At 35.3% G+C, this 21652-nt stretch overlaps 3 protein-coding genes and 1 non-coding gene across 4 annotated transcripts; 2 read left to right on the top strand and 2 right to left on the bottom strand.

Annotated features, from left to right (window-relative positions):
• Positions 1-404: 404 nt before the first annotated feature.
• LOC132033703 (protein PHOSPHATE-INDUCED 1-like) lies at positions 405-1558 on the bottom strand. Its single transcript, XM_059423753.1, has one exon. It carries the CDS (start codon positions 1476-1478, stop codon positions 528-530), a length of 951 nt encoding a protein of 316 aa, XP_059279736.1. The 5' UTR covers positions 1479-1558; the 3' UTR covers positions 405-527.
• Positions 1559-5428: 3870 nt separating this feature from the next.
• LOC132033702 (protein PHOSPHATE-INDUCED 1-like) lies at positions 5429-6631 on the top strand. The gene has a single exon (XM_059423752.1). It carries the CDS (start codon positions 5541-5543, stop codon positions 6495-6497), a length of 957 nt encoding a protein of 318 aa, XP_059279735.1. The 5' UTR covers positions 5429-5540; the 3' UTR covers positions 6498-6631.
• A 5727-nt stretch (positions 6632-12358) lies between these two features.
• On the top strand, positions 12359-13522 carry LOC132035381 (protein EXORDIUM-like 2). Its single transcript, XM_059425637.1, has one exon. The coding sequence runs from the start codon at positions 12417-12419 to the stop codon at positions 13353-13355; it is 939 nt and encodes a 312-aa protein (XP_059281620.1). The 5' UTR covers positions 12359-12416; the 3' UTR covers positions 13356-13522.
• A 523-nt stretch (positions 13523-14045) lies between these two features.
• On the bottom strand, positions 14046-14119 carry TRNAV-CAC (transfer RNA valine (anticodon CAC)). Its single transcript has one exon. It is a non-coding gene; the product is annotated as a tRNA-Val (tRNA).
• Positions 14120-21652: the final 7533 nt, after the last annotated feature.

The raw sequence follows: 21652 nt of genomic DNA, 5'->3' as shown, positions 1-21652 counted from the left end.
AGGCTATTACTTTCTTTGTTTGCCTTTGGATTTTGTTTTGGTTCAATTTGTAGAAAAACGTATTAGAACAACTTTAGAGAATGTATGCCTTGAAACATTTTGGGAGCAAGTTTTGCTTCTTCTTTTTCATGAGATCTTTGAATAATTCTGATATCTGGAAAATATTTTAAATTAGCTGATTTTCCAAACCGAAAGTATGTCTCGAAAACTAAACAGCTTTCTTTTGATTTTAGGCCAAATCATATCTTTTATTAACTCCATTAAATCATTCATTTTTATAAAAGGTTGATATGTGCTTAATTATCATCATTACACAACATTGAGTTGCAGTACCAAACATCGTTTGAAACATAAGAATTCCTAAATCAATTGAGGGAGGAAAAGTAGAATACCAGAAGGTAATATTGACATAAAAAAAATTATTTCTCGTATATTATCATATCTCAAACAAATGAACGAATCAACAAATCATATGTTACAATTCTATGCTCATATAGTATATCCTATTTTGTAAATACTAACTCTCTCTAGACCAAAGTAGAACATGAAGATGTAGCAGGATCATATAAAGCAGGAACCAAGTATTTCCTTCCGTTAGTACCATGTGCATTGTAGCTTGCACCTGTAGTTTTGTCCACCAATAAATCACCAGCATAGCCAGGGTAAGCACCCTTAGCATAGACACCAGGGCAAGCAGAGGCAGCCTCCAAAGGCGCATCTGCTTCGCCCTGATAGTAACCATTTCCAAATGGGTTCGTGGCGGTTCCAGCCAACAAGCTAGCCAAGTTGATCACCATACCATCAACACCCACATCGTTGTTTGGTGCACCTAATGGTGGGTTCTGTGGTCCGTAGATAGGCTGGTGGAATGGCCAGGCACAGTAGCCAGGGCATTGAGTCTCTGAATTACCAACCCAAATATAAGTAAATTTGTAAGTTTTGCCCTTAATAATAGCACCTTTGGAAGACCCATGGGTTCCACACCGATTGACACAGAACCCATCAACGGCAACATCTGAGGCGGTCAATACAATGTTAATAGCGTCTTTCTGTTGACCCTTTGAAGCCAATTGTACGATTTGTTTCTGAGTCAGTGATTTTCCTAGAGAATAGTTTTCGAGGAGCACTTGCTTGCCCAAAGAGAGGGAAAGGGTGTTTTTGGAATTGGCGAGATGGTAGTATTTTTCAGTGGTTTTCCACCATTCGGCTACAGAAGGATGGGTTTTAGATGGAGTTGAAGAAGAAAGAGAGGTGATGAAATCAGAGACAATGGCTCTTTGGGATGGCTTGAATTTACCATACCAAATTAGATTGACAGAGATTTTGCCGGATAGAAGTGGACCTTTGTGGTACTGCAAGAGCTGATCTTGGACTAAAGCATTGAGCTTTCTTGAAGCAAAGCACACATTAATGAAAGAAATCAAAACAAAAAGTGATAAAAAGAAGTGAGTCGATTTCAAGCAGAGTGAAGAAGACATTTTTTTCCTTGATGGTACTTCTTAATTTGGTAAGACAATAATGAGAAGTTCAAGTTTGGATGGAATTTAGGAGAAGAGAAGGGAATATATATAGTAGCGCAAGTACAATTGAGAGAAGGGTGTTGTGATTGTTGCGAAGGTGCTGAGAAATTAAGGGAGGGTGGAAAAGCGACTTTAAGTAAAACGCGTTGCCATCTTTCATTTAACTGGAGCTAGCTGCGCAACTTAAGGAAGAATAAACTTTACTGCCAATTAAGTTATTAGCGGTTGATACTTCCGCGGCTCAACAGTTTGACATCACTGTTACAATAGACTTCATGCATTAGAATTCCAGAGGCGGACCTAGGTGGAAGGGTGAGAGTGCACCACCCTTCGGAAAAAAATTAGGTATATATATGTGTATATATCTTGAGAAATTAATATATATTTAATTGTGCACTCTAACAAACGAAAGTGTTTTCAGGGCGTGTTGCCACAGAACCGCGCTCTCTTCCATGTCATCCCGAATCGAACCCAAATGTCACTTTTAATTATTTTTTTGAGCCTATTTTTAGCAAAACAATAAGCGTTAAATGAGCTCGCCCAGATTCGAACCTGCACGGTCACCACATATTGCAGAGCCTTAGCCACTGAACTATCTCTTTCATTTGCTTCACTATGTTAAATTTTATTTATTATACATATATGACCTATATACTTGTATTTTCGTCACTGCTACGCTACTAGTGACCGGTCCGACACAGTATTATCCCTCAGTCGTCATTAAATTTTTTGTTGGCATTTATGTTAAGATAATAGTGCCCCCGGCGTCTTAAAATCCTGGGTCCGCCTCTGAGTATTCGTGCACCTGCCTTAAAAATAAAGCAAGACTTTTGAATCTTCTAATTTTAAATTAAAGATGTGTATAGTTTTTTAAATCTGGTAGTTTTAAATTTGTTGTGCAGAATTTTGAAATTGCAAAAAATTTACTAAATATGGAAAGAGATATTCTTTTTTGGACAGGCCACAGAGAAAAATAAGACACTTAAATTGGGACGGAGAGAATAGTACTTAATAAATTTAGTGACAAAGCTCAATTATCCCATCAAACTATCCGAAATAGATCATTCATGCCACTCGTTCATAGTTGGGTTCATTTATGTCATCGTCGTGACACTAACCACCAACGGAGCCATAATACTATCATATTTTACCATGTGATATTATCTAAACCCTTCACTAGACATTTTGGCTAATTTGTTTTTCCATTTACTTCTGTAAATGAGGATATCATTTACAAAAAATCATGTATATACCATTGGTATAGCAACAACTAGGATAGATCTGTGAAATTTTCTCAAACAATTAGCCTTGAAAAAATAGATCAATTAATTTCTAGGGTCCAAAGCATGTTAAAGAAAAAGAAAATCCCCTTCTATATATATTTTCTCACGCAATTGATGAAAGGATGGTGTGGAAGATCCTTTCGGCGACAGAACCATGAATTGGTTGTTACGTTGTTCATTAATGAGCTAACAGTAATAACATGCCATTAACGTTATGGTCATGTCTTCTTAATTCTCCCATACTATTTGCAATAAGTAGAACAATATACACCAATTTGCCACCTATTTTTGTGTTCTAGATTGCACCCTCCTCATGTCTGCCTGTCAAGTTACTACTTGGTACTAAAGTCACAACTTAAATTCTACGCTTAACGCGTTAGGGAGTACCTACCACTTTACTCAGCTCCACTTTCAAGTCTTTAGTCATTTGGACAATATTTCAGTTGAAGTTGACAAAAGAAGATTTGAACACTACTAGAAACAAGGAATTACCAACGGATACATTTTCGTAGTTAAATAGCAATAATTCCATGCTAATCTCATTTTAGTTATGAATTAACGACGGATTATAAGAAAATTCAATTTGGTAGGAGCTATTTAGCTATTAATTAGCTAGAAATTACTGATAAATTTCATAGCTAATTTCATGTTTTCCAGTAATGGAAGTTTCAATAATACAAAAAATAGGTTGACTTTAAGATTTGTGAGGAAAGACTAGTATTTCACTTGAAGGATGAAGCAAAACTTCTAGAGATATATTGACAAGAATCTAGTCCCTTTCATCCAATCTATTTCACATCTTCTTTACTTTCATGTTCAATTTCCACAAAATAAGCCTTGTTTAGTATTATTTGGTATGAAATTGTAATATTAATTCTTTTTTTCTTATATGACGTCTTAGTTCATTTCCAAAATACCCATTAAATTATTATATCTTATAAACACCCAACGGAAAAATGCAAAAATCCTTGCAAATAATTTGATTTCATGATAAAATTCTAATTTGGAGACGACCCTTTCAATTATTGGCATTTACTACCATACAACATTCCTAACTTTTTCATAATTGTGCATTATCTAATAACCATCAATTTTATATTAGTTGTCATGACATCTAAGGCCTACAAATAGAAAATGATAGAATTAAGTTGGACAAAGAACCAAAGGGGCCAAGGGGACATCTACATGCTTGATTTCTAATCAACGATCCTCCTCTTATGCTATTCGTGTTGATCCATTCAGAGAACTTGGAAGAATGCCAGAGTTCTTATTGTTCTTTTGCCTGGTCGAAATTGGCAAGAGAGCGACTAAATTATTGGCTTCTCCCTGGTTATTTTCGTAATTCTTCTACAAGTTACATATAATATGTCACCCTAATAATTTGCTTAGGCGCACCTAATCCTTTTCCGAATTAATTGATCTGGATTAATAATGTTAAGTATACATCTTACTTGGCGCTGAAGTTCGGCACATAATTAGATATAATCTACGGAAAAGGGCCAAAATTACCCCTGAACTTTGAAAAATAGTTCATCCATACCCTTCGTTATACTTTAGGGCCAATTATACCCTTACAGTTATATTATGGGGTCAATTATACCCTTCTGCTAACATTTGCCACGCAAGATCATCCTAGCCCTTCAAAAATTATTTTACCCTCAAATAATTTTTTACTCACTAAAATAACTCAATCCGACCCGAATTTTTTTTTTTCAGCAAAAATAATACGGAATTATTTTTAACTAGGCAAAATAATTCCGTTCCCTTCTCTATTTCAATGGTGGTTAGCTACTTAGCTCAGCTTATCCCTTCATTTGTTTAATTGCAAAACATATCAATAGGATTTAACTAGGCAACGTGCCAGAACATGGAAAGTATAAGATTAATAAATGAATTTAACTTATAGTATGTACTAATAATATAAAAAAGTTTACATTACTATATTTTTATTGCAAAATTGCATATTAACTTATTGTAGTAGGTCCCTTTAATCCACAATTATTATAGACGGTTAACCATATACATATTTATGTGATTTAATGTTTAAAAGTAGAAAATCAACATATAAAAATTAAACTTCAGTTTCAGATTGTTTAATACTTAGAAAATATGAAAAAACTTTATTTTGTGTCTAGCCTAACTAACAGTAATTGTGTGAGGCTTCTTCCTCATAAGTTAGTAGATCAAAATCTTATACTTTTGGGTCTATAAACTTTTAACCCACTTGTTTTGTGTGATAAAAATAAGACTTACACAATTAATTATAATTATCTGAGGCCTAAATAATTTTTTAAAATATGTGGGTGGGAATTCTTTATTTGAAAAAGAAAACCTGATACGAGCGATATGCCGTGGTTTGACAGTTATCACTCTTGTCTCTTTCGATCTTTGCCTCAAATGTTGACCGACCAGACGCAGCTTCATTTTTGTTCTTTTCCTGTGACAGTTAGCTGTCTCTTAACTACTCTCCTAAACCCATGGTCCCTCTTCAATCTTAGCTGTAAATTTGCTGTAATCTATGTGTAGATTCACTCTTAATCTACTCTTCCCATTAAATAACAAGCTCTTTATTAGCTGTAGTTAATTACTAGGCCTCTCTTCCCCATAAATTAACCCCTATATATAACTACTTCTCTAACACCCTCTCCTCACTCATTCTCACACCAAGTATTCTTTTTTTTAAAAAAATATCTCAGTTCTCAACTCTTTAATTTCTTCTCCATAATTAACCAAACTAATGGCTTCTTTCATTAGTACCATTTCTTTTCTACTTGTTCTTTCTTTGATTCGTTTCTCCTTGGCAACAAGGCAACTCGAAGACCAAACTGAGTTGTACAAGTTCCATTACCACAATGGCCCTCTTCTTACTGGTAAAATCTCAATTAACCTTATTTGGTATGGTAAATTCAAGCCCACTCAACGTGCAATTATCTCAGATTTCATTGCCTCCTTGTCTTCATCCACTTCAAGAAAAACCTCCCCCAACCAACCATCTGTGGCCACGTGGTGGAAATCTACCGAGAAATATTTCAGTTTACTAAAATCCAAGAAAGCTTCTCCATTAGTCCTTTCACTTGGTAACCAAATCTTGGATGAGACCTATTCTTTAGGTAAATCACTTAAAAACAAACACATCAAACAATTAGCAGCTAAAGGTGATCAAAAGAACGCAGTTAACATTGTGTTAACAGCATCAGACGTAGTTGTTGATGGGTTCTGTTCTAGTCGATGTGGGACACACGGATCATCATTAAGTTCCAAAAATAGCCCACCAAAGGGCAAGATTTACAAATTTGCCTACATTTGGGTTGGTAATTCCGAGACTCAATGCCCTGGTCAATGTGCATGGCCATTTCACCAACCAATTTACGGACCACAAGGTCCAGCCTTGGTTGCACCAAACAACGATGTGGGTTCTGATGGTATGGTTATGAACTTGGCTAGCTTATTGGCTGGTACAGTAACGAACCCTTTTGGAAATGGTTACTATCAAGGACCAGCTGATGCACCATTGGAAGCTGCATCAGCTTGTCCTGGGGTTTATGGAAGTGGGGCCTACCCTGGCTATGCTGGTAATTTATTGGTGGATCCTACAACTGGTGCTAGCTACAATGCGCATGGTGCTAATGGGAGGAAGTTCTTGCTACCTGCGTTGTTTGATCCTTCCACGTCTTCATGTTCTACTTTGGTTTAAGGAAAAAAAAAAAATTAGTTAGCGAGTTAATTATAAAGAGTTGTACTTAGGGATATCTAGATAATAGGATATTCTTTCATTCAGGTTCATTCTTTTGTCTCGATTGATAAATAAAATTATTCCAAATTCTTTTACATGTTTTCTACTATTTGATGGTGTAGCGGTATTGATTAAAACTTGATTCATTTTACTTTCAATATTGAATAGATTAAGACTTTATATCCTCGTCAAAAAGAGTTTTGATTTAAGAATGGCTATATAGTTGAATGGATTGGATAGTGTATGTTCTATTTATTAACTTATGATAGCAAGAGCTAAATATTGTTGTTTTGGAATAACTTAAATTTGCTTAAATTACAGACTCTGGTTCGAATTATGACAATGGAAAGAATAATGGTAGAGTTCTCTTCCCCTAATAATGAGCTTTACGTAGCTCGCGCCTAATTAATCGGGATTTCAAAGTGAATACTGAATATCATGTCGTCGCTAAAAATGATTTGTGCACTATATAGCAATAGAACATAACCAAATGATTTGTAATGGCTTCCAACGGATCCAATTGAGACCTTGTTATATTTAATTAACACCTCGCACATAAAATTGACTCTTATTACACTAAGTTGTGATTAGCTAAACCGAAGATGGTCTGTCGTGCCGTGTCAATAGGTTGGTGCTTCAATGCAGGAGCATCATGCCGTGTGTTAGCAAGTTGGGCTCGTTTAATTGAAATTGGGCCTAAAAGATGTTGATGGCACTGGCCAGGCCCAACCAAATATTGGCCAATACACACTGAAATAGGCTGCCAGATATCCTACTAATTTTATGTATGAATTTGTGTCATTCAAGGATTTTTGGTAAATTAAAGCCAATGCTGGCCCTTATCCTTTTTTGAAGAATTAATAATAGTAGTTCATCCGACCGCTTAACCAAAAATGGCCGGTGAATGTATATATATCTATATAACTCATGTATAATATGTGTATAACTGTGTAAATTAGTGTATAATCTATGTATATTGGCTAAGAAAAGTAAACGGTAAATTCGACTGACTATTGTGTGAAGATCTCTTCTTTCTTTCCAAAATTTAAGATCTCTGACAAAGGGTAGAAAATAGGAAGAGAGGGGAGGGAATAAACGAGCAAATATTGAATTGAATAGGTACCAATAAAGGTTTATTTTAAGGAGAAAAAATATTTAAGATAATGTCTTTAGATCCATTTTTTATTGAATCGCATACCTCTGATTCCAGGCAATTAACTTTTTTTTTTTTCCCAAGTAAATCATAGATACTCCCTCCGGATCAAAAAAAGAGTTCAATTAGCCTTTTTTTCTTGGATCAAAAAAAGAATCCACTTAGCAAATCAAGAAAGAATTAATCTTATTTTTTCATATTTGCCCCTATTAAGTGTTATATGATCAAATCCCAATGCCTATTTAATTAGGGGTAGTTTAGTCAAATTACCTATTTTTGTCTAGGAGTTAGTATTTTCTTAAGAGGTGTGCAAATGGCCAAGTGAACTCTTTTTTTGATCCAGAGGGAATACTTCATTCTTAATTTAAGTTTAAACTATGCATAACTTTCTTTTCAATTATAAAGTTTTCGGTATCACAACCATTCAGATTGTTAAACAGTCAAATAAATTACTGTTAACCATCAAACAACTTATTCAATTCATATAAACGATTGAAGTGATTATCGTAAAGTAAATATTTTTTTTAGTTGTTACCATAGGTTGCAAAATGCACCTACATCTTACATCTACTATACTGTAGCCTAATTATGTGCACCCTACCTCTACTATATTGTAGCCTGTTGATGTATCTCCAGTTTCACTCTCTTCCTCTGTGCCATCACTTAATTTACAAAATTAAGGATTGGAACAAGGTAATACTACTAACTAATTAAGTACTTCAAGAGGTGGGATTAGATTATAGAGATCGTGCTGTGCATTTCGCCATATGATAAACATTTCTATATAGGTCTCAGCGAGACGAAAGTCAGCCATAGTGACTGGGAGTCACGTGTGGACTCGGCTCTCGCTTAATGGATCAAAGGTACACCCGAATAACAGGCTGATGACTTCCAAGAGCTATTATCAATGGAGTCATTTGGCAATTCTCGATGTCGACTCATTACATCCTGGGGTTGGAGGAGGTTCTAAGGGTTCGGTTGTTCGTTGTTTCAAGTGTACGCTGATGGCATAAAAAATTTATGTCATCAAATCACCAAAAAGCCAACCGCAAGTATTCAATATATATACATACTAATAAATATATGTTGCTAACTTTTAAATGGATATGTAGGCACATAATGGAGTGACATAAGTATTTTTCTTACACTCTGAATGTATAAAACCTAAACTCAATATTTTGTAGGGTGCATTCAACTTACGAGTCACAAATTGCTTTTGCCAGAAAATACTTACATGGAAATATGCATCTTAGACATGGGGAGTTAGAAAGGGTAACAAATGCCACCAGCTTATTAGCTCACCTAACCATCATCATGAACTGGAATAATATTTTTATAGGTTTGTTAAGCTAAAGTGAGATACTCTAGTGTATATTAGTTACACTGTGACAGCAAGCACTAATAGTTAATTAGTTGGATAATCTTGATGATTCTATAGTATGGCTTATAGATAAATGAAAGAGGTTTAGCTGATAAATTATGAAGTCTTGCTAGCTCCCTACAGACAGACAGAGCTACACCAACCACACAACTCGCCAGCAATTTCGGATCCCTATTAAATTTATTTGGAAGAGATGTCCTTTCTATATATGGAACCATTGCAGCTTGAACTCCTTTTTTTCGGTTCTGTGTTTACCCAGAATAAATTGGTTATATTTATGAACTAACTGAAGCAAAGGTGGATCCAATAGTTGAACCTTATGAATTTTTTATTTTAGAATAGCACTTCAAGTACAACTAAGAGTTTAATTTTTAGATATACTTAATAATTTTTTTAATATATAAACTAAGTGCAGATGGAATGGCATACGGAGACGCTTCAAAACTCTGTTCACACTTTTTTATTACTATTTTTGCTCAATTTATGTGATACATTTTCTTTTTTAGTCTGTCCCAAAAAAAAGAATTAATGATACATTTCTAATATTTAGAAATAATTTAACTTGAAATTTTCCCTTTTACACTTAATGAAATGATTTAGAGTCACACAAATATATATGACGTGTTTAAGACCATAAGTTTCAAAACTATTCATTTCTGTCTTAAACTCCGTACTTAGTCAAACTATATTATATAAATTGGGACGGAGGGAGTAGTCAACTTTGAGATTACTATTTGCAAATATCATAATCTTCATTTTTATGTTTTATCATTGCACAAAGTCGATATTTTCTTAAAGAAACTTAGATATAGATTTACTAATGAATGTATTCAAACATTATAGATTAACCAATGACAGATTTAAAGCGGGATGTCAATAGGTTGATGAAATTCACGACTTTTTTCTGGAATTTATGTGTGTATATATATAGAATATAAATATAAAAGGGAATATGCCTTCAAGAACTAATCCATTCAACTCAATACTCACGGATCTGACCTAAGAATCCGGCATTGTGTTCAACTGATGCACATAGGGCGATCATAATGGAAGTAGACGTACGTGGTCAACAAATACCAAACCAGTATTTAGATATTGGTTAGAGAAGATTTGATTGAGATCGACAAACAAACGGCTCAATAAGTTTGATACCTTCCACCCACCGTTTAATTGTGAGTGCTAGTTCACTCTGTCCCTCTTCTCCTTTAACTAAAATTCTATAATTCCATATTAAAACCTTCCCCGACCCTCGATCGAGTTGTCCAGTCATAGTTCGTGCCTTGGTGGGTGGTTGAACAAAGCTGTAATGAACTAAACGAGCTAGATATACTAAAAATTACACAACGAAACTTTCATCTTTTAAAATTTCTTGATTTTCTTTTTCCGTTTTGTAGATTTCATTCAATTTTCGGTTAATTATTTTGTTAGTTTTTGCTAATATTAAAGTTCAGAAGAGTGGCATGTAAATCTGCTTCATGCTATCTAACTTGGTATGCCCCGGCCCCTCCCCCTGCTTAGCTGCTTTTTTGACACTTGTTAACTACACTTAAGGTTGCAATTATATGAAAACGTGTTGGGTTAATCACCTTTTTTGGATTATTAATGCATGTGCTGGAATTGGAGGCCACCGAAAGGGATACACTTTATTAGCAACTAACTGCGTTCCATGGACCATGCATCATTTATTTTAATTGAGTTTTGTTCAAGAGTTATAACTTTTGTGGAACGATAAGTTATGAATTAATTTTTTTAATATAGTTTCGACCAAGTCGAGTTAATCTGTAATAATATAAATGTAATTACTAATAGCCTAAAAATAGTGTAATATCCTCATTTTACCGATTAAATTGTTCTAATAATTAAAAAAAATTATTCACACAATTAATTTATATTAATTTGATCCTTTCTTCTAAGTAAAGTGTCAATTAATCAAACAAATAGACTCCAGAATCAATAGCCTCAAGAGTAGCACATCTAGAGAGTTGTAAAAAATTCAAACCACCCTAGTAGGCTAGCTAGTTGTTTTTAATAGTTAACTGTAGTACTTAAAAGCATGTGATGAACAATCTTAGATTAAGCAAAGTAAACTGTACATTTTGGATAAAGCAAAAGGAGGATGACACTGATCAGGTGAATTTCAACGGAATGGATAAAGACAAATCCTATTAAAGAATTATAAGAGGCTTTTGCAAACCAACGCTCCTGTAAAAATTTAAGTTTATTAAGAAAAAAAAAACACTCACCCCAATATATTCGGAGAAATTACCCGCTGAACTTTGAAAAATGGTTAATGTACCCGCTTTCGTTATACTTTAGGGCCTCCATATACTCTACAAATAACGTAATACGAAATTATTTTTTTTTCGGCCCAAACTAATACGAAATTATTATTTTTTTCTTTGGAAAAATTATTCATATTATTTTCTTTGAAAAAAAAAAAAATTTTGGGTCGGATTGAGTTATTTTAGTGGGTAAAAATTATTTGAGGTAAAATAATTTTTAAGATGAATATTTATTTTTCAAAGTTCAACTTCACTTAGACAACGTTGGGTATGTTGTTGTTGTTAAGAAAAAGAAACATTGCATTATCAGCTTTCTTCGTTTCTTCATTCTCCTTTCTCTGCATGCATCAGTATAGTTTTGTTTCATTTTCTGCATAACTATTATACATACACGATCAGTTTTTCAGTACTCTTAATTAGGCTTTAGCTTTTATACACTAGCATTGAAAAGATTTATATATACTATTAAATAATTTAAATGGGAATTGCAAACTATATATGCTAAATGTAAGCAAGCAATTATCTACTACAAACTCGGTGTGTGACCATCTCATATGAAATATTAACCTCTTAAATCATTAAATGATATGATCATATGCTTCTACATAGTATCAGACTAGGCAGAGATCCTGTGTTACTTGAAATAATTTTATTATATAGAATTTTTTTTTGTCATACACTGCAAACTAGTCTGAAACGTTCTCCCTTTCCCACAAAACACCTTCACCTGTTACCATCTTCTCGAATTAAACTAGCTATTAAAGTATATTTTGTATTTAGGATACTAGCTACTATCCCCCGGTTTTAACCGAAAAAGTGCAATTTGCTCATTAATATTCTTTAGGTCAACTGATCAATCGTAGTCTTTTTCATATTTAATTCAATGCCCGCAACATGCACATCACAAACAAAACCAAATCCTGCCCTTTTTGTCTACTTTCTCAGCACCTTCCCAACTCTTGTTCACGCTGTCAGCACCCTCGTATATATACTAGACACAATTCTATTGTCAAACTCACATTCAAAAAACAATACAAAACAACTCTCTTACAATATTCTTATCAATGGGATCCGCTAAACCTATGATCACAATCCTTCTCTTACTATTCTCACTTTTTGTTCTTGTTCCCGTTCCTTCTCTAGCCAATTCAAGAATACTTGCTCTAGTTAAAGAAAAACCCCTTGTCCTAAAATACCATAAAGGTGCTCTCTTAAAAGGAAATGTCACAATTAATCTCATATGGTATGGAAAATTCACCCCTGCACAACGTTCAATCATTGTCGATTTCATCCAGTCTCTTAGCCCTAAGACCAAAAAAGTTACACCACCACCTTCCGTCGCTTCATGGTGGCGCACCACCGAGTCATACAAAGGTGGTCCTTCCGTTATTACGCTAGGTAAACAAATATTCGACGAAAAATATTCCGTTGGGAAATCGTTGACCGACCCTAAACTAGAATCTTTAGCGTCTAGAGCCACTCACGCTAATTCAATCACCGTCATATTGACAGCGACGGACGTGGCCGTTGAAGACTTCTGCATGAACCGATGTGGCATGCACGGGTCAACGCGCATGAAGAAAGAGGGTAAATTTGCATCATTTGCGTATGCTTGGGTGGGTAACTCGGCGAGTCAGTGTCCAGGTCAATGCGCGTGGCCATTCCAAAAACCAATTGTGGGGCCACAGATAACGCCGTTAGGTTCACCAAACGGAGACGTTGGAGTTGACGGAATGGTGATCAATTTGGCAACTGTTTTGGCAGGTACCGTTACGAATCCGTTTGATGGAGGGTATTTTCAGGGTCCAGCTAACGCGCCTTTAGAGGCTGTGTCTGCTTGCACGGGTATATTCGGGTCGGGTGCTTTTCCTGGGTTTCCGGGTATGGTTTTGTTGGATAAAAAGACGGGCGCTAGCTATAATGCGCAGGGGTTGAATGGGCGAAAGTATTTGCTTCCTGCTATGTGGGATCCCAAAACGTCAAAGTGCAAGCCACTCGTGTGATATTATATTGACAGGAAATGGAAAAGGACATATACATTTTGAGATTATTTTGAATTTTTATTATTGATTTGTTCATTCGATTTGGAAATTATGTGTTGTACAATAATATTTTCACAAGTTGAACATTCTCTTTTCCTCATTTAAATTCATTCTTTCGTTTATGGTTCTTTTTTCAAGATATGGCATTTGTAGGCATAAAAATTCGATGTGATAACAAAAATGGATTTTCATTAATTATATTTAAGGACAAAAAGAGAAGTTAAAATTGAATTAGTATTTTCGGGGACCTAAAATAAAGCATGCAGTATTAAGTCTTATTCTGTTGGACTTTATTGAGGGGATAACTATTTTCTCTAACAATAAAAACTTTTTTGCAACAATATTTTACACCAAAGCTTAGTTCACTTAATCATAATGAATTCTGTGAATTTGATGTAAACATCCCGATCCAGATAAAAAGTTACCATGGGTACAACTGTACTAGTGCTCAAGTTTAATTTTCACTCCGGGAAATGTCAATATAGACTTTTCCATGAACGTGAACATTGCGAAACTGCAAGGAACATATTTTTAAAATATTAACTAAATGATTTAGAGGTTTCAGAGTCTGGTAAAATTAATGAAAATAAAATAGATGATCTGTGGGATTAGCAGAAGCCAGAAGGTAAAAACTTCAAAAAGGATAATTAGTGTCTGAGCCCAGGTTCGAACTGGGGACCTCTAGTGTGTGAGACTAGCGTGATAACCAACTACACCACCCAGACCTGTGGTTAGCAGCTGCCATATATAACTTATGATCGTGTAGCAATCAACAACGATAAAGAAAAAACAGAAGGAAATATGATGGACCAATAAATCCATTACTTAACAAGAGATCAACTGTAGGGGAAGTCGAAGGACGGGGCCGAGAATCTACGAACGATCTGAATAACCACTCAAAGATACAAATTTTCTCCCTTTTCTACTACCACGAAATTCTTGCCCGGTTACGAATCATCATTTACCATTTTTCTCTATCTAAATTCATCTAAGATATTATCTAAAAATAATATATAAAAAATATTGTAATTTCTGACACTTTTATGTAATTTCTAATTTCTAATTTCTAAAATCTTATTTTATTAATTTAAAAAATTAATGTTCGAGTTACGACTAAAAATTTAAAGGTTTAATCATCATACTTGACAGTTCATTAGTTTTGAATGGAGGGAACCTCAAGCATATCATTTTGGGGTTCGAAATCCCAAAGTTCATAAGAATGAGGCTATAATGGGCTGCAAAGAATAAGAGCGATTGTAACTTCTTTCATTCTTTTTGCGCGGATTGTCCTTCTTCTTTTGGGGTGGTCTTTAATTTTTGTCCCTCAAATTGGTTGTCTTTAATTTTTATCCTTCGCCTAAGATCCCGAGGTTCTGAGTTCGAACCTCAGCTCAGTAAAAGCAAGAAAGAATTTCGCAAGGCAGAGATTTGGATTAGCAAGGCAGAATTTTGCCTTCAACTCTGCCTCTAGGGCAGAGTTTTGAAACTCTGCATGAAGCACGTGCAAAATTCTGCCTTGCGATTTTTTTTAATTTTTTGAAGCGGATTCGATCCCGAAACCAAAAGATTTTTAGTGAATGACAAAAATTAAAAACCACCAATTTGAGGGGCAAAAATTAAAGACCACCCCTAGCGAAGGACAATCCTTCAAATTGCCCATCTTCTTTTCCACATCAACATTTTAACATGCCCATAAGTTTTGCTGAGGTCCATTGGACAATTGTCACTTCTCAGATGTGAGAAGTGATAATGGGCTTAGGCTAGTTATGAAAAATCCTTATGTAGAGCATAGATGGCATATTTTCTGTAATATTTGTCAAGTCATACTGTGAGAATATTCAATACAATTTAAACTGTTATCTGTACGTTGCTATAACGATTTATTTTGCAATTTTTTACTAGGATCTTTTTCTCGGTATACTTCAATGCACATATTTGTTTGCTGTTTTTTTCTTTTTTACTTAAAACATACTTTACCCCTATATCATTTATGGATAGACCTTTTTTATTCGCGGGCATCCTTTTATACATCTTTAACTTGTTTAAGATTGCATATCACCTAAAACGACGATGATGACGACAACAACAATAACAACATACCCAGTAAAATTTTATAATGTGGGATGCAGGGAAAGTAAAGTGTACTGTGACCTTACCCCTGTGGGCGGATGTACATGGTGGTGAAGGTGTTCACCCGAACACCATTAGCAAAAAATTACAGTGTATATATAGGGTAAATTTTTCGTGTTTATGTACATATATTAACTTTTGAACACCCTGAACAAATGCAAAAGGTTAGTTCAATCGGTTCAGGGTGTTCAAAATTATCTCTAGCGTCCTAGATTCGATCCCCAAGAACAATATAGTTTTTTATATTTAGCTTTTGTTGCTTTTTTCGAACCCCTGAGTAAAAATTCTGGATCCGTCACTGCTTACCCCTGAAAGTGCAAGAGGGGGGGTGAATTGTTAAAATTTTCGCTCTGTTAGTCGACTAGGTCAAGCCGATAGTCGACTACCTACTCAGTGAATATTTAGGCAACGTAAAAATAAATGACACATATAATTTATCTAGTTGCAATGTGAATCCTAGTCCGGTCAATGGTGATCTTGAAATCCTCTTTTTTAAGGTTTGGTACAATGAAGGTTTTTAAGTTCTCACACTCAAAACACTCTTATTCTTTTTGATACAAAGCCTCACAAACTATAACTCTCCTTTCTCTCTTATTACACTATGAATCACACAATAACAATGTTTGTTTGAAAGTAAAGTAGCAACGGAGGTAACGAGACAATTCTTTCCGTTTGTGAAGCCACTTTTATATTGTTTTAGGCACTTCACGCAGAGTTCAACCCAAGGGATTTGATCCTTGGAAATGGAATCGTAGATCCTATTTCCAAGATAAGACCGAGTAGCCGCTTCTCATGCGCGATAGCTTACAGCTTACACACCACGAGATATGCCTTGATATTTTTCCTTCTTGAAATGATTTGATCGTCGAAATAATTCCTCTTTAAATTACGAATGTGATTTCCTTTTTTTGAAAGATATGCGGTGAGAGTTAGTATCGGTTGCCCTAACCACGTTTGGGATTCATGTCGAGTGAGCCCGCCTCGTTGGGGCTACTTCCGTGGGCTTCCAAGTTGTTGGGCCGTTTTTGTGGGCTCACATATATTCCTTATGTGATTTAATTTCTACCCGCACAAGTAAAATATATTAAAAACTTGACACAACAATCTCCCTTTTCGAGGATGACAATTTTAGACAAAGTGTAGTCAACTTCCCGTAACGGATGCTCTTTTTAGAATAAAGGTGAGAGCTCCCCCGATAGCCGACTTTCCAGGCTCCACGAACGTCATTCTCCCCTTTGGCATCACTCAAAAACAACACAACAAAATAAAAACAAAGGCAAAGAACCATCAAACAAGCAACATAACAAACAAAACCAAGGGACAAATAGCAAATAACAAAAGGCAACTAAGATGATTAAGGACCACAAAAAACATTGTTTAAAAGTTCAAAAAAACTAAAAACTATTCTTGACGACGGAAGTTGGACGACGAAGAAAGTAGGCTAACGTATTCACAATGTATCCTTCATTTCTGGCAATGTGTAGTAAGACGTTCATTCTTGACACCTTCTGAAGCTTTGGACAATTTTGACCGCTTCCTTTAAGCATCCGTGTTTTCGATTTTATGAGATCATCGGCACTCGTTTCTCTAGTCACATCGCGAATCTTCTTTGAAATAACGTGGATGCCATTAAGTCTTTAATGGACTCATTTGTTCATCCATAGCGTAAAGATTTGGCGAGAACTAATACCCAAAGGGATCCGATTTTTTCCCTGAGGGACCAAATGGGAATACTGCAACATATCCCATGCTACCAAACGCCCTAGAGTTGTAGCATTGCTTAGTGATGGGATAGTCGACCAAGTCGATTTTGTGGACCTACAGTGATGCGGGAGATATATTGTCTACGGGAGACTAGAGGGATTTCGCACTCAATCATATAATTGATAACAATGAGGACAAATTTATTTTTTTCTTGGACGAGGTCAAAAGGCAAAAATAGCATCCTCCAAATGGTAGAGTACGACCCAAAGACGAGGAACAATGGTAGTAAACCAGCGAGCAAGCACACGGGCCTCAAACGAGATATGGACGGACCAAGTTGAACAGAATGAGGAGGAATTTGAGAGGGATTTTTTAACATCGTCAAAAGACACTTCAAGAGATTGTGCCAAATTTTTTGGGTAATTCCGAAAAGCCGTAGTGTGCAACCAAAAATAGAGTCAAAAAGGCAATTTAACAATATGAAAAAAAAAACCAATGTTTCAAGTTCATTAGCTTTATAATTCCTAAGATTGGCATAGAACATGCGTGGAGAATTTCATGTATAATGAGGAGGGGGTTTTAAAAAGTTTTCCCATCCTTGATAGACAAACAAATGTTTAACCTTACAACCGAGAGAGAGCATAAGTTCAAGATCGACATTGAGAATTAATGGTTTTGTCCTCAAGAGATATAGAACGCGTGTCGATGACGTCGTATTTTTAAATCTCTTCCGAAGATCAAGAGGTTTATGTCAGCGTTTTGAGTTTCTTGGGAGGAGGTGGAGCAAAAAGGAAGGGTTCGCTTCCCCAAGATATTAATGGGAACTAAGTCGGAGTCGTCGGAAAGCGGGGTCATCGGAGACAATTGAGGCGAGGGGAATTTTTACCCATTTCCGTGATTGACGGATGGAGGGGGTAGGAGTTTTATTGGTCATATTGAAAGAGAGAAGATGAACGGAGCGTTGGAAGAGAAAGGTGAGGAGAAAGACGAAAAAGGGTTATGGGGATACGGGTAAAGGGCGTAGTGAAAGGCAAAATGTTTTATGGAAAAGGTAAAAAGTAAATATGGGAAGACGGGAATGTCATAAATATGATGGAATACCATTTATGGCAAAGATTTGAGTACCCGAAAATCTTGGCACGGTTTGTTAGAAATTTGCAAGTATTTATCAATAATTCCCAAATAATGCTTTATAGTGCAGAAACGTTCTCAAGAAGGGGTTTAGTAAAAATATCGGCCACCGGTTTTGTTATAAAAACAATTTCAAAATCTCGAGCAACATGATTTCGATAAAAGTGATGCTTAATATCTATAACTTGGCCATTCTAGAATGAACATGATTTTTAGATAACAGAGCACTCGAATTATCACAAGAAAATTTTTAAAAGTTTAAAAAATAAGTCATAATCACTTAGTTGGTAAGACATCCAAAAATCTGTGCAGAGATTGACCAAATATATATATTCGCTCCGTAGTAGATAATTAGACCGATCCGTTTTTCTATTCCGAAATATAGATATATATATATATATATATATATATATATATATATAAAATTTAATCCGAAAACCTTGATGTAAAATAATTGTTAGGATACCTATAAACCATAGTTAGTTGTTCCATGAAGATATCTAATGATATAATATCTGTTATATATGAGATTCCTTTAAAATTATATTGAATCTAAACACACCGCACACACTAAACATAATATCCGGTCGATTAGCTAAATAAAGCAATGATCCAATCATACCGCGATACTTAGTTTCATCAACAGGTTTTCCTTGTTCATCCTTATCAAGAGAGCAAGTAGGACTCATGAGTTCCCATAGCTTTTGGAGTGACATCCCAAATTTGTGGACGAGTTCTTTAGCATACTTAGCTTGACATATAAATATTAATGTCGGTTTGATGAATTTTAGTCCCCAAGAAGAATTTTAATTCTCCCATCATATCATTTCGAACTCGCTTTGCATAAGATCGGAAATTCCTTGCACGTATAGGTTAGAGCTTCCAAAAATAATATCATCAACATATATTTCCGTATGATAAGATAAGGAGGATCGTTTAATAAATATCGATCTTTATCGAAAAAAATCCATATATATACGATCATACCGTGCCCTAGGTGCTTGTTTAAGACCGTATAGAGCTTTACTTAATTTAAAAAACGTGATAAGGAAATTTTAGGTTTTCAAACACTCTTCGTTTCACGTATACCTCTTCTTCAACGAACCCATTTAAGAAGGCGCTTTTTAACATCCATTTGAAAAAGTTTGAATTTTTTAAAAGAAGCATGTGTACAAAATTCTTATGGATTCCAACCCGGCAACGGGAGCAAAAAGTTTCATCATAGTCAACACCTTCTCGTTGCGAATATCCTTGAGCAACGGCGGGCTTTTGTTTTAACTACTTCTCGGCCTCATTTAGCTTGTTCTCGTATACCCATTTTGTGCCAATGATTGAAGCATTCTCGGGTTTGGGAAATAGATTCCACACTTTGTTCTTTTCAACTGATCAAGTTCCTCTTCCATAGCCTTGAAAATACATTACGTCTTTTAAGGCATCACCAACTTTCTTTGGTTCGCATTGAGAATAAAGAGCAAGATTTACGTTATTTTTAGTAGGATGACTTAGTTTTCCTCCCTTCATAGATGTCTCGGATAACAAATTTCTTTGGATGAGTCGTTCACTTCTCCATTCGTTTGGGAACCTTACAACAAATATCGATCGCGAGGTTCATCGTAAGTCGAAGTGACTTTTCTTCGGTGGGTTTTGTAACCCTCGGTAAGTACATATTTCTTCATCCGCAATTTTCCTTTTCTCGGCCGGTTATTAGTATCATCAAATACAACATGAATAGACTCTTTAGATAAAGTACGTTTGTTATAAATTCTATAAGATCTACTTTAGGAGAGTAACCAAGAAATATACCTTCATACGAGGATCAAACTTACTAAGATTTTCTTTCCCATTATTGTGAACAAAACACTTACATCCAAAAGGATGAAAGTAGCTAATATTTGGTTTCTTACCCGTCCATAGCTCATACGGAGTTTTCTTAGAATTGGTCTAATTAGGCATCTATTCAAAATATGGTTTACGCCCAAAAGTTGATGTGGTAGGCTTGTTTCTATGATCATTGTTCTTGCCATATCTTGAAGAGTTCTATTTTTTCGTTCAACTACACCGTTGTTGTGGAGATCGAGGTGAGGAGAAATTTGTGTGTATCCTTGATCATTCTGAAATTCCTCAAAGGCTTTATTTTAATTCTCCTCCATGATCACTTCTAATATGATGTAATATCCCTTCTTGCCGAATTTTCTCACAAAAAAACTTAAAATTCTTTAAAGTATCATCTTTATGAGCAAGAAATATTACCCAAGTAAAACGAGAGAAGTCATCTATTATAACAAATGCGTACCTTTTTCCTCCAATGCTAGTTCTAGTAGGACCGACTAAATCCATATGAAGTAATTGCGCAGTGGCTTTGATGTAGACACAATATCTTTAGAACTAAATGAGTTTCTAGTTTGTTTACCTTTTGACACGAATCGCATAAGTGATCTTTTGTGTAGTTGAGTTTTGGCAATCCTATTACAAGATCATGTCTTGCTAGTTTTTCAATTAATCGCATACTAGCATGCCCAAGCTTCTTGTGCCACATCCACGGATCTTCTCCCATTGATGCCAAGCATATATGACCTTTAGCATTTTTGATAGAGTCCAGTGTATACATTTTTATTTATCGGGGAAGAATCTTTGTTCGAGTCTTAATGACACAACTTTGATTTACTCGAATCGATCTCAAGATCCGAATCACATTTGACTTACACTTAACAAGTTATACTTAAGTCCCTTCACCAACCAAACATTTGAAATGTCACGGGAATTATTGAAGGCAATAGTACCTTACCAATTACCGTTCCTTGAATTGTCTCCAAAAGTTACCAATCCTCCATGGAGTCGGCGATCGATTTGAATAGATTTTTGCTCGTCATATGTCTTGAACACGCACTGTCTAGATACCATTTTCCCTTTTTCTTTTTCTTGTGGTGTTCACCGCAAGACAAAAATTTTACTCTTGTTTAGGTACCCAAATTTGGGTCCTCGATGGTTAGTTTCAAAATATTTGATTTCTTGGGTTTCCATATCCAACCAGTGCGATTGAAAGCGAAATCTGCGATTATAATAATTATGCCCAAGTTTTCCACAAGAAAAAAACACGTTTGAAAGATTTTCTTTCCACAATATAGGAATCCTATACCCAAGCTTTTCCTTCGAGTTCTTCTAGTTGACTTATCGGTGTTCAAATCCGGCTTTTCTTTCCTTCAAAATTTCTGGTTATTTGCACAACCTTTAGTAAACTTGGGTGTATTTGATTGGTTTGACTTGGCATGGTTATGGTTGGAAGGTTTTAATAA

This window comes from Lycium ferocissimum, chromosome 10 (genome assembly GCF_029784015.1).
Source record: "Lycium ferocissimum isolate CSIRO_LF1 chromosome 10, AGI_CSIRO_Lferr_CH_V1, whole genome shotgun sequence".
NCBI lineage: Eukaryota > Viridiplantae > Streptophyta > Magnoliopsida > Solanales > Solanaceae > Lycium > Lycium ferocissimum.
Note: the sequence above shows the minus strand (reverse complement) of the source record. Positions and strands in the feature narration are given on the sequence as shown.